The sequence below is a fragment of the Oreochromis niloticus genome, linkage group LG22 (genome assembly GCF_001858045.2).
Source record: "Oreochromis niloticus isolate F11D_XX linkage group LG22, O_niloticus_UMD_NMBU, whole genome shotgun sequence".
Taxonomy (NCBI): domain Eukaryota; kingdom Metazoa; phylum Chordata; class Actinopteri; order Cichliformes; family Cichlidae; genus Oreochromis; species Oreochromis niloticus.
The window spans coordinates 3,095,658-3,117,410 of record NC_031985.2 but is presented as its reverse complement, the minus strand read 5'-3'; the positions used below and the strand labels follow the sequence as shown (position 1 = coordinate 3,117,410).

General features: G+C 42.0%; 1 protein-coding gene across 1 annotated transcript in view; it reads left to right on the top strand.

The window, feature by feature from the left end:
* The first annotated feature begins 1,258 nt into the window (after positions 1-1,258).
* The window catches only part of LOC109196621 (CD209 antigen-like protein E), a 36,597-nt gene continuing 16,102 nt past the window's right edge, over positions 1,259-21,753 (top strand). The window contains exons 1-2 of the mRNA XM_019350868.2: positions 1,259-1,312; positions 1,955-2,065. Of these exons, the coding sequence (XP_019206413.1) occupies positions 1,264-1,312; positions 1,955-2,065 (160 nt within the window). The 5' untranslated portion in view covers positions 1,259-1,263. The remainder of the gene's footprint in view (positions 1,313-1,954; positions 2,066-21,753) is intronic.

Sequence of the window (21,753 nt, the reverse complement as noted above, 5' to 3'; positions counted from 1 at the left end):
CTGCGATAACCTCTGATGGAAAAATACTGATCAAAAAAGCTCTTCTCTCAAAGTAGAAGTGTAATTATAGCTCAGCAATTATCCAGCAACTGGGAAGTCACAATAGAGCAGTCTTTAACAGTGATTTATGGGCTTTCTTCAGTTGGCCACTAACTGAAAGAATCTCCTTTGTCTCACTGAAGCTCTGTTAGACATGTGAGGTTAGCATAAGTTGTCATGGTCCTGGGCCACGTTGGCCCAGTATTCTTAGTTTTCATGTATTTTGTTCCTTATTTAGGCCATGCTTCCTGGGTTTGCTCTGTTACATTGTTTCCTTATGTGTTTTCCCCTTGTGACTCTTACCCCCTGTGTGTCCCTCTGGGTCCCTCTGTGTATCTGTGAGCCCTCGTCTCTCGTGTTTTATTCCATGTTTTCCCCAGCCCGTTATGTCTGTGCTCTCCCCGTGCTCTCTCTCCTCCTGTCTGAACCTCTGTACTTCCTGTTTTACTTTGACAGTCTCCCGTCAGTGTTGCGTTTACTCCTGCCGTGTCTTGTTATGATTATCAGTGTCAGCTGTGCTCCCCATGTGCTCCCACTTCCCTCATTAACCCTCTGTGTATTTATGTCTGCGTCTCCCTCAGTTCTGTGTCGCGTTCTCCCTCATGACTGTGTGTGATTCTCCCCGTGTCTCCTAGTGTACATTATAATTAGCTTTTCCCTGTTTAGTTTGTATGGTTTTTCTGTCCAGCAATAAAGCTGTTTCCAGGTCATTCCTGCCTCCATGAGCTTGCGTTTGGGTCCTCATCCTGCTTGCACACAGCCTAACCATGACATAAGTGGTGCCCAACATCATTTCCTGTGTCGGAAAAAGTCAGAAATTGGTGTGCTTCTGTCTATTCACAGTATGTACTAATTCAAGACAAAGGTATTCATATTTGTACATGTATGTATGTTAGTTTCAATAGTTCCGTGTTGCAACAGCCAGTAAAAATGACAGAAAAAAACTTTTTGACATTTGACATGACTCTCACTCAAAGGTCTAACCACATTGTAAAGTACAAATGAAGTTAGCCCCTCTGTGTTTGTGGTTTGGTCTGCTGCTACTTCCTGTTTGATGCTGATGATTAAAAACTGCCTGACTGAAAGAAACAGACAGTGGAAGCTGCTCAAATACTTCCACCCACCAAGATGTCTGCAGACAGTCAGACTGCAGCAGATTTTAGAGTGAAATATAGCAGAAGGATCGACAGTGATGGACGAGAGGAAGAGTACAGTGAGGTTGAGATGCTAGATGATGAAGAACAACATCCTGATGTTGGGCTGCAGGCAGCTGGTAAGCAGGAAATAAATGTACTCAAGTTTCACAAGATGAGTTAACTTTAAAGTATTGTGCTATTGTAGGGTCTTTACCTCACAATACAAAGGAACTTGAGACAACTGTTGTTGTGATTAGGCGCTAAATAAATAAAACTGAATAGAAGTGAATTGAAGTTTGTTTAAAAATTGTTCAGTCTTTGAAAAATTAGAGAAAAGGAGGGAAGTCCCACATGAGTCTAAAGGCTTATCTGACAGATCAGTGGCAAAGGTAGAAATGTTAAAAACAAGGAAGTCTTCTTAGATACTGTGTGGTGCAAGTGAAACCACAGGAAACAACTCAAGAGTGGTCTTCAAGTCTTCAGAGCTAATTGTATTTTTTAAGCTTATTTTTTGACCATACTGACAGATATACTGGACTTTTTCTGGCCTCCATGCTCTAAGAATCACCTAAAAACATTTCTCATTCTCAAACACTGTTTCTCTGCTTTCTATATGTTACACAATCTCCTGTAAATATTACACTAACATGATGAACTTGTTCAGCTTATCCTCAAGATGAGTTCATGATGATGAGCTCCATAAATGCAGCAAAAACCTGATCACAACGTATTTATTATTTAAAATAATAAAATAATTAAATCTCATTCTGTCTCTGTAGAATTAAACATCCAGATGAAGCTTTCAGCTGTGAAAAGAAGATGGTTCAGAGCTTTTGAAGTGAATCTTGGGCTGCTGTATCTTTTGATTCTGGCTGGAATCACCGCACGATGTGAGTAATTTTATTAAAATATAGTATGGTGGCTGTATCATTTTAGACATTAGATGTTGATGTAGACTTGCTTTTGTTTAGCTCCTATTATCAGTTCATATTTTACTTAGAAACCGTCACCTGTTTCCCATCTACGTGTTAAACTACTGGTCAAAGAAGGATGAGAAGAAAAGTTTTTAGCTTTCAGTAGTAAAGTAATCAATGCTGATCCCAGATTTAACTTTATTTAAAGTATATATAATGAAAGTTATGACACAGTTTCTCTATAAGGCAAAAAAGTGTCGCCTCTAAAGAGGCATTTCCTGGTTTGTATGCACTGTGAGAGTGAGGTGTGAATGTGTTTTTTTTCTCTCTTTAAGAGCTTTTCTTTTGTTGAACAATGAAAAATAATTTATTCTTGCCTCGCAAATTGTTTGATAGATAGTCTAATGGGCTTTACAAATATAAAGTATGGGAATTCTCCGTCTAGCGGTCAGCACACTGGAGGTTATCACTCATATTAATCACATTCATTTATAGGCCTGTGTTTCTTTGCATGCTGTCACTTCCAAAAAGCCATTTCCTGTCTGAAACAGATAGAAGCCTGGACAAGAAACATGAAGCCAGCACAGAAGAACCAAAAACTGCAGTTCCTTTAATGACCACTGGAGGCTGATTCTGAAAGCGAGTCAGTCCCCACAGACTCCCGTGTTAAAATGAGCACCTTTCCAGCATTAAAAGCAGGTTTCCATTCATTCATACAAAATGAGTTTTGGTCTCTGAGGATAGTTTCCCCTCTTCATAAATGGATTTTAATGGATTCTATTTAAATGCATTTTAAATGGAATTCTCTGATCAATAATATGAGCTGCTGTGTGGTACAGCCTGACCAACATGTTGTTTTGGTGACTGAGCTTCTAGTATTTCATGAGTCTGTTACTTAGTATTGAATGCACTGATTGATTGAGCGGTTAAGAGATGGTCCAGTGTGTGTGACGAGTTATCTACTGCTCTCTGTTGTTATTCTGTTTTGTTGTTAGTTCTGTGCGTCTTTCATAATGTCAACTCATTACTGACCTATCATTGCTAAGCTCTCCTGGCCCTTCATCCGTCTACTGCAGGGGTGGGCAATTCCAGCCCCCGAGGGCCGGTGTCCCTGCAGGTTTTAGATCTCACCTTGGGTCAACACACCTGAATCACATGATTAGTTCATTACCAGGCCTCTGGAGAACTTCAGGACATGTTGAGGAGATGATTTAGCCATTTAAATCAGCTGTGTTGGTTCAAGGACACATGTAAAACCTGTAGGGACACCGGCCCTCGGTGCCCACCCCTGGTCTACTGCAAAATGTCTGCACTGCCAACAAGAAAGACTTGATTTCTTACCCCTGCTCTTGGCTGGAGTACAAGCTTACCTTTGCCAGGAACCACACCCATCTCGCTGGAGAAGACGCCACTGATGTCCTGGCGAGCAGCTAGTGAGGTTCCTAGACTTTTTACATCCTGGTGTTCCCTGGACCCTGTTGGAGCAGGTGCTCTATCCCACTCGGCCCACTCCCCTTCATCTGGTGTGTGACAAAGTGGGTGAGAACACCACTTGTCTATATTCTTAGTTAACATTCTTGTTTTGATTTAATCATATTTCACATGTAATCTGCAATAGGCAAACATCTACTATCCCGGGTTTGTTTATGTTTTGCACTTTTACAGATTATATAATATAACATCTTGGTTTACGTCAATTCCTACAAGTTTGTTAAGTTAACATGTGTGGAGAAGAGGAAATTGCTTTACTGCTACAATATATTAGATAGCATATTAATCAGCATTAATATTATCTCGTATAGCTTTAAGCTGGCCAGGTGACAGTTAATACCCGGACACCATAATAATCATTTAACACACTGACACCATATTAATCCTTATTACAGGTGCAGCATAACCACTTTCAGTATTACTATGTCTTTATACACACATTGCAGTCCTGTGCTCATAAGGAGTTGAAGCTTTCCCAGGTAATTAAAGGTCTCAAGCTTCATTCAGCGCGACTGTCTGGGTGACACATTGGTTAAGAAGCCGGGAGCTTAAGAAAGATTACACACATGCTTACAAAACACACATATATCACATATAACCTAGAACCAGATTTAAGCATAGGCCTGAATGTATTGAGCAAACATGTTGCACTGGAGCTTTCTTGACAACAGGTGACGCGGGGAGAGGACCAGCCCCTGGAGACTGCAGAGGCCCGAGTCCATTGCCTTTTTTGGAAGAAGATGCCGAAAAGAGGAACCTCTATGTTGCACTTTATGCTTAAAATACATGAATGTTCTGTACATGCAAATTATGTGCTTGTAAACGCTAGAAGGGGCGTTATAATACCCTGATGCTATAAAAGCAGTCTGAAGTATAATTTTGGTGAAGACCCTTGCTGACATGTGCAGTGACTGTCTTCCCGCGCGAGTACTTCAATAAAAGATCGCTTTGACCCAATTCTTCTGGACTGTCTTGCCTTTGTACTCTCCACCAATTCTGAACCCTCAACAATTGGTGCATTGGCCGTGGTTGGTAGGGAGAGACGGTGTTGGCATTGTAGACGTCCAAGGGGGTCACACAGACAGGATCCGGTGGTCAATCTGAGTGGACAAACGGGCAGCCCATCGCAAAAGGTAGGCACTACCTGTTGAATTATTCCGAAGTGTGCCGAATTGGATGTTTAAATTAATGTCTACTCATTAGATTACTGGTGACTGTTTGTGTTGTTATGATCTGATATTTTGTAGTGTGCACATTGAATAGGAATAGGTTAAAGTAACGGAAATAGGAAAAGACAAGTTAAAGTAGTAGGACTACTGAATTTAGGAAATAGGTCATTTGAAATCTGTATATGGTCGTACAGTTATAATTGAATACAAAGCTGGGCTTGGACATCAATAAAGTTGGTTTGGTGGTTTCATAGGATGTCTTTAAAAACATAATTAAATTAATGTAGAACGGAACTGTGGGATGTTCCAGGAAGTGCATTTCTCGGAGGTGACGCTCCCAACTTCCTGAGGACGCTCAGGATTTTCCGTTGGACGGGATAGTCCGATTGGCGATCGTGGAGAACTTGGGAACCTCCAAAATAGCTAGTGGTTGGACCACTTTACCGTTTGGAACGGTTTATGCACTTTTTTGGGCAGTAAAGCTTGGAGCTTGGGCGTTGGACGCTTTTAAATTTACTTAGGATATTTAGGGATTAGAGCAGATACAGTTTGGAACTGAGACTGTCATTGATGATCAAAAACTTGGAGTTTGTCCCTTGGAGGGTTAATTCAAATTTTGTCTAAATTATGTAGGTTGTGCAATTTAAGGCCTTGTAAATATTCTTTAATTTATCAGACGTCTCTGTGTTATAATTTCTTTGTTTGTGTGTAGGCCCTGTCTGTGACAGGCACTGCAGCAGCCTGGTTATTTTGAGGATGTGTCTGTGTCTATGTAAATGAGTTGCCTGCGACTTATTTAGACTGACATTTCCTGTTTACTAATGAGTGGTTAATGACTGACTGCAGAGCCTGAGTTAAGGAAGACTGGCCTTGGTGTTTTCAGGGAAGATTTGCTTTTATTTTCACTTTGTTGGCATTATGATTGTTATATATGGTGACTAATCTATGATGTGTTTTACTTTACACATAATACTTGCTGAAACTCATATGACTTGCGTTTTTTGATTGTTTATACTCACATTCTTTTAATATTGTGTAACAAGCTTCTGTACATACACATGTCGGATACAGGGTATTGTTTGCTTCAATACACACAGGCAGGGGATTTTTATGTCGTAACCTGTCGGTGTCGCGTTGTGGTGTCAGGGATTCCGTATGGCTTTTCAGTAACTACTGTAACAGGGTCATCGGAAGAAACATTAGTTGATTTTGCATGTAGTAGCCTTGTTATCTTTCGGGCGTTGGCATTATACTGTAGACAGCAGAGAAATTTAAACCCCACGGACGCCGAACGGGACTTTTCGGCCTTTTGTGGAATTGCTTTCAGGGATTTTGATATTCTGTTCGACTGGAGAGGATAATTGGCTGTCTCATTTTGCTTGCATGTTCGATAACGGCTCTTGTGTGGTTGAGTATACCAGGACAGGAGACGTTGCCAACGTCACTTGTCGCTGTCACGCTGAGTTTTCTAACCATGAGTATGGCTTCACAGTAACTGCGGTAGTAAGGCGTTCACCACAAGTGTTATTAGACTTTACAGCTCGTAGTCTTATTATATTTCGGGTGCTGGACTTATACTGTCATCCCGACAGAGGTCCCACTCCCACTGACGCCGAACGGGACTTTCCCGCCTTTTGTGCTTCTGCCTTTCGGGGTTTTGATATTGACTTTCAGTGGACCGGATAGATTGTATTGTATTTCGGCTTGATTTTGCTCGAGACAATTTTGTTTTGTAAATACACTCACGTGCAATGACTTGTAGATTTGATGGCTGAAAGACACCATACAGTTTTGGGGGAAGGGCGCAGGGATGTCACCGGCTTTACTTTCAGTCTTGTGTTGACTCCAGTAACGGACGGTCAAACATGGTGGGTGGAAACAGAGGTGCGTGTTTGCTGTGAAGTAGGGCTCACTGAGCGTGACTACACTATAATTGTGAACTTGACTGAAACAGAATTCCCCCTGTTATTACATGAGTGTTTGCGCTTGGTAACCACGCTACGTGAGATTGTGGAAGAAAATAGTGAGGAGGCCGCAGACCTGTAGACTGATAAACATTTTGTCTTATACGTTTGTGCGACATTTCCCATTTCCTGTTCTGTACTTTATTGTATTTGCCTTTGGTGTGCCACATAGCTGTTATGTGCATACATAAATTTGATTTTGTGTTTTAACTGATACTATCTTACTGCATAAAGCGCACACATGAACGCAGTGACATGCTGACTTTTGGGCACTGCAGAATAACAATTACTCCCCTGGGAGAGGGCCAGTTCAGAGCCAGTCGTGTGTTTCGTGGAGAAAGGGCGGACGCACAGGATGACCCGGTTGAAATTGAATTCGCCACCACTGTCACAGAATCACAAATAGCATGGTGGTTGACCACGAGCTTTGCATTGTTTAGTACAATGGTAGACCTGTGCGAGGAGGTCGACACTGTACAATGGGCCTCTCCGGATGAGGGGAGTGGAGAAGACATTTAGGAATGTTCATGTTGTGTTACAATAGCTGTGCATTTGGGGTTACTTTATACATGTTTGTTTTATTGCTTTACACAGTTCAGTTGGGCTGTTAGACAGTGGTGGATGTTAGATGACATTTGCTGAAGAAATGCTTGGTCCCTGGAGAGATAGGGTGTGGTTCCTCTTTGCTCACTACAGCGTGTCAGGCAGCAGCTCTGTTTCCTGACAGGCACACCAGGGTCCCTTGAGGGGTGTAAAAGTTTGGTGAATGTTGTTAAACATGTAACTAGAGGCAAGCAAGATGGCGGACTAAGCGGCTGTCCTTAATTTAGCTCTGGTGCAAGGTACCTTTTATCCCTCCTTTTTTTGACGCTTTGTTCCCTCAAAAATCTTACCTAACTTTACAAAGATGCCAAAAAAACAGAAGAAGGACAAAATGGAATCTAAGTCTTCCCAGAATGATAAGATACAAGATTTGGCTTCAGCTACGGATGACCACGATTACTGCCTTTCAGACGTGGAGCTTGAAAGTGACGGAGGGGAAAAAAGAAATCTAGAGGAAATGAATGACTTGCTTAGTGATCATTCGAGTAAGGTTGTTAGACCTAGTCCCACAACAAGTGACATTCTGGCAGCTATTCAAGCTCTCCACGTGAGATTTGATAAACAAGATGATAAAATGGCGGACATTAACAACAAACTATCGGAGAATGCCTCGTTGATTGCCAATCTTGTTGAATCTATCGAGTTCAATGCAGCTGAAGTCCGTGATTGTAAAGATAAAATTGCGGGTTTGGAGAAGGAAGCCTCAACTTTACGGAGAGAAGTTGATGAGCTCAAAGAAAAGGCAAGAGAACGAGACCGGTATTCACGAAGGTGGAATCTAAGGATTAAAGGAATGAAAGAAGGTATGGGCGAAGATATCAGAAAAGAGGTGATTAAAATTCTCGCCAAGATAGCCCCAGAATGGTCTGATAATATGGAGTACATCGTCGACACTGTGCACTGGATTGGAAGGAAAGAAGAGGGCAGAAATCGCCAAGTCATGATTCAGTTCACGAAGCGCCTACATCGAGATGGAATATGGAAGAAGTCCAAAAACGCTCAGATTTGTGAGACGGAAAAAATCCGTTTTGCCGAGGATTTGACGAAGGAGGATCGTCTGGAACGGGAGAAAGTTTGGCCGAAAATTTTACAAGCCAGAAATGCGGGGGAGAAGGCTTACTACAGAGGAGCTGTCGGCTATATTAACGGCCGTCGCGTTCTGGCGGACGGCTGAAGGCTGTTTCACTTTTACTTGTTCTCTGAACTCTACCTAAAGAGGGACGCTTGACAGTTTTGAATGGGATGGGAGTTGCCGCACCGCTCTTCTTTCACCTTTCCCTAAACAGGAAAGTAAACTAAAATTTTTTTTTGTACATAGTTAAGTTTGATATTATAATACTTTGAACCTTTTTTTTTTTGTTTATTTTTAATGCTACGCACGTGTTTATCCTTTGTGTCGTTGAATGTTAGAGGTCTCAGGGATAATGTTAAAAGGAAAGCAATGTTTATGTTTATCAAAGGGCTAAAAGCGAATTGTGTCTTACTACAAGAAACTCATTCAAGTGACACTGATGTCACCTTCTGGTCAAATCAATGGGGTGATAAAATCCTTTTCAGCCATGGATCTAACCACTCTGCTGGAGTAGCTCTCTGTTTCTACCGATGTCCAGGGAAGGTCGTGACTTTTCAGGCTGATGTTTCAGGGCACTGGCTTGCAGTTGTATTGAATATTGATGGTTCATCTGTGATTCTAGTAAATGTTTATGGGTACTCCTCTCCTACTCTAAATAAGGTCATGCTGGAAAAAATAACAGATGTTCTTTCCGAGTATAAACTTCTATACCACACAGACCATGTATTATTAGGTGGTGACTTTAATCTTGTTCCAAATGAATGGCAGGATAGAAACCCTCCTAGATATGGTATTAATCAGTGGAATCCAACTTTATCAAATTTCATTAACTCAAACAATTTAAGTGACATATGGAGAGAGAAAAATCCTGGAGTCACTCAATTCTCTTGGATTAAACCAAATGGTAATAATATGTCCAGAATAGATCTTTGGTTGGGCTCGTCTATATTGTATAGATATGTTTCACATGTGTCTATCTCAGCAGCCCCGCTGACAGATCACAGTACTATTACTCTTAAACTTAACCCTGAAAATAAAACACAATTTAAAAAAGATTACTGGAAATTTAATGCAGATCTGTTAATTGATGATGGGTATGTTAAGATGATTAAAGCTCTCATCCATAAAATTTACAATGATGGAACAATTGGTACTTACACAAACAGATGGGAATTTTTTAAGTTTAAAGTTAGAGAATTTTCAATTACGTTTAGTAAAATGGCAAGTAAACAACAAAAAGAGTATGAAAGTAAATTACTCTACAATATAAATAACTATTGTAATAGACAGTTTATGTCAGAGGCTGATAAGAAATCCCTACTGTCTTTACAGGCTCAATTAGATGATCTATACAAGAAAAAGGCTCATGGAGCATACATTAGAGCTCGTGCAAAATGGATAGAAGAAGGTGAAAAGAGTACTTCATATTTCTACAATCTGGAGAAACGGAGGCAAGAGAAGAAATCTATTAATACCTTAATTGTAAATGGGGAAGAATGCACAAATCATAAGACTATAGCAGAAGAAATACATATGTTCTATTCAAATTTATACTCATCTAAATATTTAACTACTGACTCAATTGCCTTTTTTGATCAGATTGAACCTTATATTCCAAAAATCGATTCTGTATTTAGAGAAATTTGTGATTCTGACATATTAATGGATGACTTAGATCAAGCCTTAAACAAACTGAAAATGAACAAAGCTCCTGGTCAGGACGGCTTGACTGCCATCTTCTATAAATTCTTCTGGAAAGAAGTAAAAGAATTTTTCTTCAAAACTATTAGGGAAATCATTAGCAATGAATCATTAGCAACGACAATGAAACAGGGTCTTATCTCCCTTATTCCTAAACCTGGTAAAGATAAAAGATTAATCGATAATTTACGTCCAATTACTCTATTGAATACAGATTATAAAATTCTTGCTCATGTTATTGCAAATAGATTAAAGGACGGTTTAGATCAGATTATTAGTGAAACACAATCTGGGTTCCTTAAGAATCGTTCTATCCACAATAATATTAGATTAGTTTTGGATTTATTGGACTATAATCACTTAATTGAAGATGATGGTGTGATTCTTTTTTTAGACTTCTATAAAGCATTTGATACGGTCGAACATCCTTTTATTTTTAAAGCTTTGCAGTATTTTGGTTTTGGTAAAAAATTCATAGATTTAATTTCTTTGTTATACTCCGATATCAATAGTTCTATTTCTTTACCTTTTGGAACATCTAAACGATTTAACATTAGTCGAGGAATCCGTCAGGGGTGTCCAGCTTCTCCGCTACTTTTCATTATTGTAACAGAACTCTTGGCTATTTTCATAAAACACAATCCAAATATTCAACCACTGAACTTAATGGGAGCCCCACTGATTATAAGTCAGCTAGCAGATGATACTACACTGTTTTTAAAGAACATGTTACAGGTTCCTCTCGCACTAAATGAAATTTCACTATTTTCAAAGGCCTCTGGTTTGTATCTGAATATTAGAAAATGTGAAATATTAACTATTCATGATGGAAAACCCAGCATCTCTCTTAATATAGCTGTAAAAACTGAAATTAAATATTTGGGTATTATAATCTCAAAGAATATAAATAATAGAGAAATCCTAAATCTTGAGCATATTACCCAAAAATCTAAAAAGATCCTAATCAGCTGGTTACAAAGAGACCTTTCCATCTTTGGACGTGTCCTACTTACCAAAACAGAAGGTATTTCGCGACTGATTTATCCATCTCAATGTTTATATATTTCCAATAAACTAATCAAGAATATAAATCAAATTAACTTTAATTATATTTGGAGAAATAAGCAACATTATATTAGGAAGAATGATGTAGTGAAGTCTTTAGAAGAAGGCGGATTGAATGTGATTGATTTTGAAGCATTGGATGGTTCCATCAAACTTAAATGGTTGCAGTCTTTCATAAATAATTTAAATAATATTTGGTTTTATTTCCCAAAAGTAATTTTTGAGAAGCTTGGTGGCATTGAATTTCTCTTAAAGTGTGATTTTGAAATCTCCAAATTACCAATTAAATTATCCAATTTTCATAAACAGGTTCTCCAGTACTGGAAAATGATTTATAAGCACAATTTTTCTCCACATACAAATTCGATCTGGAACAACCGATGTATATTGATAAAAAGAAAATCCTTCTTTTATAAGGATTGGATGGACCACGGAATTTGGACCGTTCTACACCTTTTAGACAATGACGGCAATGTATTATCGTATAATAAATTTATTGATAATTATGGCTTAGTATGTACTCAAAGTAAATTCATTAAAGTTGTGAAAGCCATTCCCCCTGCAATGATTCAGATGACTAAAGCCAGTTTAACCTATTCTTCCTTTATAATCCGTGAACCATCCTTATTTATTGATGATCGTCAATTTAAAGGAAAGACTTGCAATAACAAATTTTTAAGGACAATTTTAACCAAGCAACTTTTTCCTTCTCAATTAACAAGAAAATATTTGTTTAAAGATTATAACTTTAGGTTTTTGACCAAGTATCTTTCCTTTCCAATTCCGCCAAAAGCTAAAGAAATTCACTTTAAAGTGTTAAATGCCATATACCCGTCCAAGGATTATCTTCACAAGAAATTCAATATAGATACGAACACATGCACATTTTGCAACACTGATATTGAGACTACAGAGCACCTTTTCTACTCATGTGAAAGCATCAGATCTTTTTGGGATGGTTTCCAGTACTGGTTAACTTCTAAAAATATTGACTGCCCTTCTCTAACCTTTCAAGTAATTAGAGTTGGCCTACAAACAGAAAATAAGAAAATAGAATTTGGGATTAACAACCTATTTATAGTCGCAAAATTCTTCATTCATAAATGTCGCTTCTTGAAAATTACTCCGATCTTCGCTGCTTTTAAAAATGAAGTCTCTTTATTGAAGGCTTCATTAGACAAATGTAATGTTAATAAAGCTCACACCTTACTTGATTTTTTGATGCAGCTTCTAAGCTAATGTAGATAGACTGTATGTGCGTGGACTGTACGTTCTCCGTTTTTTTTTTTTCTTTTTTCTGTGTTTGTTTGTTGTTGTTGTTGTTGTTGTGTTTTTTTTTTTTCTTAGTATTACTTTTCTTTTTGATTTAGTTATATCTTACTTTATAAGGAAGGACATTAAGATAATTGTTTGCTGCTGGAGACTTCTATTACTGTGCCTTTCCTTTCTTTTCTGATTGATGGCTGCTTCGTTCCTCATCACCCATAACTGTACATTTTTGGATGGATCTGCTTAAGTTCTGCGATGTATTTTGGTACATTGTACAATAAAAAAAAAAAAAAAAAAAAAAAAAAAAAAAAAAAAAATGTAACTAGAGGCAAGACACTAACATAAAAACTTATTAAGTTTATTGGGGGGGATCATTTTCAGGTTTATGTCATTGTCGGGATCTGGATTGTTGCTCAGGGGTGGACGGAGCAGATAATATTGTGTGGTGAGGCCTGAGTTCACTGTTCTCTGTGTCACCAAGCAGAATTAAAAAAGGGAAGTGACTGTTAGAGCGGAGAGACGAGCTCTGAGGCGGAAAAGGGAAGTGCCGGAGGGTGACTGGCAGGGAGGAGCCGACAGCAGCCATTTTGAAGAGGTACGTGCTGTCTTGCAGGAAATCACAAAATGGCGGACAGCTCGGCCAACGGACAGAGACGTTACAAGGCATTGAAGGATCAGGTAGAGGAGCTGAAAAAGGCCATAAGGATGGCCTGCACAGGTACGTCTAAAGCAGCCGAAAAGGAGTGCCGAGCCATGGAAGCAGAGGTAAGCAAAATTTTTGACTTACAACACAAAGGGACAGATGAAAGGACAGCTCTGGAGGTTGTGCTTAGAACAGAGGGAGAAAGATGTGAGAAGAAACTAAAAAACTTACAGGATGAATCAGGAGGCCGCTCAGTCAACCGGAAAACAAAAAAGGAAATGACTGCTTTGAAGGCAATGCATGGCAACTGCTGCAAGTGGATGATGATGTGCAATGCAGTGTCGTCCTGGATGAAAGACAAAGTGGAACAGCCTGAGCCAGCAAAGGAAGAGGACACGGTGAGTATAATGAAATTACTGCAGAAATTACAGGACGACAATGAAAAGCTGGAGGACAAAATGGCAAAACTCACGTTGAAGGGAGAAGAAGTAAACAACCCTCGAACACCAGCAATATACCCGTGGATCCCACAACTTCCCAGCGCCCCGCCACAGCTTGGTGGAGCGGAGACTCCTCCCCCTTACGTGATGCCAGTGATGTCCTTAGACGGAGGACAGGTGCAGGGCCCTGATGGACAGACGGGCATTGTGATAGGAGGACTCGTAAATGTCGAGTACCCAGGCATGACCAGGCCAACCCAACATGGAGAAATGACGGTGGTGGGACCACACAACAGGGAGAATGCAGGGACGCAGACGGCCTGTGCCACAGGTCCCGGTTTGGCATCGTGTAGCCGGGCCTGGACGACGCGAGACTCACTAGGAGAAGCAGCAGGGCCGGGGGTGCCTCACACCGAAGCCTCACCTGCTGTCCCGACGGAAGAGGTGCCCTCGCAAGATGAGGAAGAAAGGAGGTCAGAATTGGTCGAGCTGCCGAACCCAGAAGGACAGACACACCACCAAGCAAGCAAGCAGATTACTAAGAAGCAGAATAGGTGGGATGGGCAGGTTTATGGGCAAATGCACGAGGACCGAGACGCTCTACTGGCAGTAGTAGAAACGCTGACCGTTGTAAAGCAGAAAGCCCTGAAGGAACTTATGGAAGAGGAACTAAAGCACTTGGAGACTTCATCCAAAGGGCATAAGCCCCCGAAGACAATTGTGGAGGATGACATGGAAGAGGGCAAGACTTCATCGGAAGATGACATGGATGAAGAAGAGGAGGAAATTAAAGGAAAAGACGGCTGTGACCCGGACAAAAACTTGAACTTGCGTAGTAGAACGGTGCACAGACATCCAACTACAAAACTGAAGTCCGACGCCAGAGTGGAACGCAAATCAGTGTTTGACGCCCCAATGAGCGGGGGGAAGACCAGCAAGAGCAGGGAAGCGGACGTTGAGGATGCAGTCGAGAGAGCAGGCTGGAGTATGCCGCTGATAGTGGGCCCCAAACATGAACCGATCTACCGGGCATACAAGATAAGGGATCTGGAAGCTCTGGCCAGACAACTGCCACCTGTCACAGAAGGAGGAGCAAGATGGCTGAGGAAACTGGATGCGTTGACGGAAGGAGAGGAGATCGCCATCGGTGACTTTCGCGCTCTAGCGGGGAGGGCGATGATTGCATGTGGACTGGCGGACGTGGAAGAAATGGCAGGAACAACCAGATACGCCAACAACATGCCATACCGCCAAGTGCGAAATGCCCTAGCAAACGCAGTGCGTGAGAAGTACCCGACCCCAAATACTGGAGCCATTCCTAAAATACTTTGGGATCCACAACACACCCCCCTAGAGTTTTTAGCGAGAGCAAAAGAGCAGTGGATGTCAGAGACAGGGATACATCCTGGCCAAGAAGGAGAATCACGAGCTTGGTTTAGAGCTGCGGTGCTGGCAGGGCTGCCTAAGCAGGTGAGAACTGATTTAGAGAAGAATCCAGACTTTGCTGTCGCGGACTCCACCCAGTGGGAGCGGCATTTAACACACCGGCTGGCGCTGGAGCAGGACGAGGTGAACAAACAGAAAAAAGAACTGGAGGACGCACAGGCTCAATTGCTGAAGCTGCAACTGAACGAGGCTCGCGAAAAGTGCGAGGGCAAGAAAAAAGAAATTAAAGAAGCAAGAAAGGCAATGATGGTGGCAAAGCCACAGCCTGATCCCGTGCCTGAGTGGCCAGATCTGGATCCCAACCTGTATCCTGATGACCGCTGGGCCGTCAATGCACCAAGGCAGAGACAACCCGTGGGAAATTGGGGGGCGGCGAGACCGTACAGAGGGCGTGGTGGTTACGCCGGGAGAGGACAAAGGGCACGTGGTACGGGGAATCCCAGCTCCACGTCATGGAATGCCTGTCTGAGATGCAGAGCAGAGGGACATTGGGCGAGAGACTGCCCAGAACCGCCCCTGAACTACCGTGGGCGAGGCTACCAAGCCCAGGCACGTGGAGCTCCTAGAGGAAGAGGTGCATACAGAGGTGGACACCAAGCTCCTAACCCAGGTGCAGCGCCAGTCGCCCAGTATCCAGTGGTGGACTGGGGCTGGGAGGGAGAGCAATATTGACGGGGCCCTGAGAAACTGGATGGTGTGGGACTGGCAGATCCCATGCTATCTATGACTGTGGAAGGAACACCACTGACCTTCCTGGTGGACACTGGAGCGACCTACTCAACGCTTATATCCACACCAAACAGTGCAACACTCTCAGACCACACTGTGAGCGTGGTTGGTTTCTCTGGGGTTCCCATGACTCTGCCACTAACTGATCCAGCACTGACCAAGCTGGGGAAACAGACTTTGAAGCACAGATATGTAGTGTCACCACAAGTACCTGTAAACCTCATGGGCAGGGATCTGCTCGTGAAATTGGGAGCTACCATAATGTGTTCTACAGATGGACTCACAGTTACTCTTCCGGGAGGCAGACAGTTCCCGTGCCTGGGGACACATTCAAAGACTCAATATCTGATCCAAGACTCTGAACAAGCTACCGCTGACATTTACTGGGGAAGGCTGGTGGAAGACGGCATTCTCAGACAATATGAGCTGTGGAGACCCTGGATAATGAGCCTGGCCGTCTACACCCCGCCGCGTGACCCTTACCACGTCACTCTGTTTTATGATAGGGACGACGATGACACATACCGAGAACAATTTGAGTCTGACCTCGAAGGTCAAATTTGGAACGTGCGTTGCCACAACATTTATGTTGGGCCGGAAGGAGTAGCAGCTGCTGTGAAATTAACGGAAGAACAACTGCCTTGGTACGAGATGGGTTCCGATTCAGCTCCTCATGTCACATTGGCGGTCCACATAGGTCATCAGGCTAGAGAAATGGGTCCGATGGTCAAGCGGGCCCTGGAAAACGGCTGGTGGCAAAGTACGCAAATCCCAAATGTTTGGTATGCACCCAAGTGCAAAACCTACCGTATCACCTGTCTGTCTAACGACGCGGTGGTTGTAGAACACAAAGAAATTTCAAGAACACATGGCAGGGAAAAAACAGACCACCCTGACGCAGTTGCAGCGCTTTCACAGCTCCCTGACAGTTTGTGGTCAACAGGGCCCACGGATGTTGGCCTGGCTAATTGTTCACCCGTCCTGTTTCAGCTAAAGTCGGAGGCGCCAATCAACAGACCACAGTACAGACACAAACCAGAAGCTGAAGAGGGAATTGCAGAAACCATTGAAGGGCTGTTGAAAGTAGGTGTGCTTGAGCCTTCACAGTCATTTTGGAACACACCTATCTTGCCGGTGGAGAAGCAAGGGACAGGGAAATACAGGATGGCGCATGATCTGAGGGCCATTAATGCCATACTGCGCACTGACACTGTGCCTGTGCCAAACCCATACACGGCTTTAACCGCCATCTCATGGGACCAGAAGTGGTTTACATGCATTGATCTTGCTAATGCTTTCTTTTGTCTCCCCTTACATGAGTCACTGAGGGACATTTTTTCATTCACATACAGAGGCCAGAAATACAGATACACACGCCTGCCACAAGGCTTTGCACTGTCCCCAGGCATTTTCAATCAGGTGCTGAAAGATGCATTGTCACCATGCCACCTGCCTGAAGGTTGTACATTAATTCAGTATGTTGATGACCTTCTCATTGCAGCCCTGTCAGCATCGGCCTGTACAGCAGCCTCGCTGGTGGTTCTGAACCGATTGGCAGAATGTGGGTTCAAAGTAAGTAAAGACAAACTGCAGTTGGTCCGACCGGAAGTAACATTTCTGGGCCGAGTCATCGCACACAGGTCAGTGGGTTTGATGAACACACACAGAGACCAGATTCTGACACACCCAAGACCACGAACTGTGAAAGAGCTCCTTTCCTTTCTAGGCTTGACAGGTTACAGCAGACAGTTCATTCCTAACTATGCAGGCAAGACGGCCCCTTTAAGGGACCTGATAAAAAAGGTGGGCGTTCGAAACCTTAAGGCTGAATTGCCCTGGACGCCGGCCACAGAAACTGCGTTCATTTCACTGAAACAAGATCTGTCAAGGGCCACAGACCTGGCCACGCCCAACTATGACGAACCATTTTACCTTGATGTTTCTGAAACAAGTGGGGTGGTGAATGGGGTGTTGTTTCAGAAAAAAGGAGGAGGTAGAGATGTGCTTATGTATGTTAGCATAAGATTAAACCCAACAGAGGCCAGGCATCCCACGTGCACACAACACGCAGCTGGGGTAGCAAAAATCATCCAGAAAACAGCACATGTAGTGAGAGAACATCCACTTAAAGTGCTCACCACACATAGTGTAGTAGCATATGTGAACTCACAAGCCTTCACCATGACACCACTGACACAACAGAGGTTGAGCAAAGTCCTAGACGCTCCAAATCTGACATTTACACATGAGGGAATAAACATGGCGGACTTGATGGGGTCAGGGGAACCACACGACTGCGCCAAAAGAGCTGAAGCTGAAGAAAAAGTTAGAGAAGATCTGAAGGCGGACCCCATCCCCGGAGCTGAAGACTGGTTTACAGATGGCTGCTGTCACCGTGATGAAGAAGGACTGAAAGCAGGCTACGCTGTGGTTTGCAGGAGAGGACAACACTATGAAGTGAAAGAAGCTGGAAGAATTGAGGGCCAACAGTCAGCACAGAGAGCTGAAGTAATAGCTCTGACTCGAGCCCTCAGACTGGCCAAGGATATGAAGGTGAACATTTACACTGATTCAGCTTATGCGTTTGGAGCAGCTCACGTGGAACTTGCTCAATGGAAGAGAGCAGGTTTCAGAACAGCAACTAATGCCCCAATATGTCATAAGAAGGAAATGGAAGAACTGGAAGAAGCTCTGAAGGACCCAGGCGAGGTAAGTATCATAAAATGCAAAGGACACTCTCAAGAAAACACAATGGTGGCCAAAGGAAACCAGAAAGCAGATGAAGCCGCAAAGGAAGCGGCAGGCTACAAAGGACGAAGGCAAATGGTGGAGGTCACTGCGGAGGAAGAACCAAATATCGATGTGTTAGAGGAAGTGTGGAATTACAGGGATTATTTTACATAACCATCATCTTATCATTGCATTAATTATCATTTCATCAAAGTGTTTATTGAAGCTGCTGGCATTATGGTATAATTTATATTATAGGGGTTATCATAAGCAAATATTAACATGTTTATTACAGGTGCAGTTATAACTACTTTAAAATGATTGAGTTAAATATATATATATATCATAACTCATATGCTGAGTATATTGGTACAGTAAAATAGTACCTGAGCAAAGGCCTGAATGTATTCAGCTTCTTGTTGCATTTGAGTTTGCCTAGTTACAGGTGACGGAAGGATGTCCAGCCCATGGTGACCTCAAAGGCCTTAGATCATCACCATATTCTTAAGAGTATGCCACAAGGAGGAACCTCTATGTTGCAGTTAATTCTTAAAATACATGAATGTTCTGTACATGCAAATTATGTGCTTGTAAACGCAAGAAGGGGCGTTACAATACCCTGATGTTATAAAAGCAATCTAGAGTGTAATTTGGGTAGAGATGTACAACTGCTTTGCAGTTTGCACCTCTCCACGCTGCGTGCATTCATTAAAATCAATTGTTTGAACCACCTCTTCTGGACCATCATTGTTTTACTCTCATCCTCAATTTCGGACCCGTAACATTTGGTGCATTGGCCGAGGGTTGAGGGAGAAAAGTTGGAGCTTGAGACTGAGAGGGCCCAAGGTGCTCAAACAGGCAGACACGAGTCAGTGGTCGAAGTGAGTGGACATAAGCCGGCTTATTTAAAGGTAAGGCACTACCTGTTGAATTATTTCCAAACAGTGCTGAATTGGTTCTGACAAAATTGAAAGTCTACTCACTGAAAATTACTGGTAAACGTCTGTTTTGATTTTGGTGAAAATCTCATGAGAATTGAAGTTGAAGTAATGATAACGTAAGGTTAAGTGACAGTACTGATTAAAGGAAATGCAGTTGGACTGCTAAGGAAAGAGAATTTAAAGTAGTTGGACTACTGAATAGGAATAGGTAAAAGTAACGGAAATAGGAAAAGGACAAGTTAAAGTAGTTGGACTACTGAATTTAGGATATAGGTCATTTGAAATCTGTATATGGTCATACAGTTATAATTGAATATAAAGCCGGGCTTGGACACCGATATGGTGGGTTTGTGAGTTTTGGGGTGTCTTCAAAATAATTAAATTGTATAGAGCGGGACTCTGGGAGTCTAACAAGTGCATTTTTGTCGGAAGGTGACGCTTCCAATTTGTCGGTGACGATCGACATCTTCCTCGGGGAGGGATAGTTCACTTGGCAAGTGTGGAGAACTACGACACTCCAAAATAGCCACTGACTGGGTCAGTTTGCCGTCCGGGGCGGTGGTTTGCACTTTTTTGGTCAGTAGAAACCGGGTTTCGGGCGTGTAACTTTTAACTTAAAACTTCGGGGAAGCCTGGGATGTGAAATGTCCCCAAAACAGAGCTTTTCGGCAGGGGTTGAGTTGGTTGACGCTTTTAAATTGTGTAGGGTTTTAGATATTTGACCACGGTCCGGGGCCGAGACTGGTTAAATTGATCACAAAAAACTCAGGGAGTTTGTCCCTTGGAGGGTTAATTTAAAAATTGTCTAAATTGTGTAGGTTTTGGAATGAGAAGCCTAAAATCTGGGCAGTTGTAATCATAGGACGTCTGTGTAAATATATTAAGAGACTTGTCTGAGTTTGTGAGTCAGGCTGGTATTATTTTTAGACTGTGTGTGTGTGTGTGAGAATGCAAATAAGGCAGCTGAGAGGTCAATAGAGTATGAGGAAGTTAATAGGGACTGCTAGACATTGCTGGTGCATGTACTTAAGATGCTGGTTTTGTTTATTACAATATGTAAGTAAAGTTTTATTTCTTGCCATGACTGTATGACTTTTTGAGGGGTTTTGAGATAGGATACATAAACTGTTGATACTTAAGACCGTTACCTGGGTTCTGAGAACTGAAATTGAATTTGAGATAATTTAATTAATAAAGATGTCTGTAAGCGATGTGTGTTTTGGGGTGTCGAAGTAAGATGTTTTAGGATTTTTAGATGGGTTTTGTTTCAGTTTGAGATAATATATACAGTTACATTTTCTGTGTGTGTGTTGTTGAGTGACAACATGCGCACTTTAAATTGGGCGCTGTCCCTTCCTCTTTTTAGTTTCAAAACACAAAGGCTGTGAGATTAAAATTACTGTGAGTAACGGTTTGACTTTTGACTAGGGAAATAATATGCTTACTTTTGGGTCTATGAAGATATTTGACCTTCAGGGATGTTATGAGAGGTTTCAGTTTTCTTTTTCTTTTTTCTTTTGACTTGCTCTTTCTGATCATGGAAGGCATGTCCAAAATACTCGTATGAAAGCGTATTTTGTGTGATTTTAACTGTGTGAATGCTGTCAGTATTTGATTTGAGTGACTGGGTGATTTGTCTGAGTAAGTGAAAAGGGGAAGTCTGAGAGAGAGAAAGGCAGTGCGTGTGAGACGATTTATGGCGTCTGAAAGAGGTTAGAGCATTTAAAAGGTGTGTATGGAATAAAGGAGTGTGAAATATATTTCTTGTGTGATGAAAAGTAGGATGTGCTAAAGTTTGAAAGTGTTTTTAATTCAAGAAAACAAAAAAAAAACAAAGGAGTTAGATTAGTTTGAGGAACAGGAACTGTGCATGCCCATATATGGGAACTGAGTGTGTACAGAAAGAACACAGAGAGAGAGATTTAACTCTAGGCACATGAAGCAAATGAAGCCTTTAAGAAAAAATGAATATAATACTAATTATATGGTTTAGTGTGTCAATACAGGTGGGCGTCTTTCAACTTTGCAACCTTGAGTTCAGCAGCAGAAAAGTAGATTAAAAGAATTGGGAGAATAAGCCAGTTTTTGGCTCGAAATTGTGCGGCTGGATCTCTCACTTTGTCCCTGAAGCGGAGAAGAAGTTCAAAGGACAGTTAATCGCCTGATGAAGACCGATAGAACATCGTGGACTTGAATACAGCAGGCAAACGACAGTGCCACTGATCCAGTAACACTGATGACGACTGACGACCAGCAGCAGCATGTAAGAGTAATGTAACATGTACTGTGAAAATACAGGCTGGGCAGTTGAACAGTGGGATAAAGAATTGTGGAAGAGCACTGGACATTGAGTGATATTTTGCCATGCTGGGACTTAATCTGAAAGAAAGACTGTAAAGAA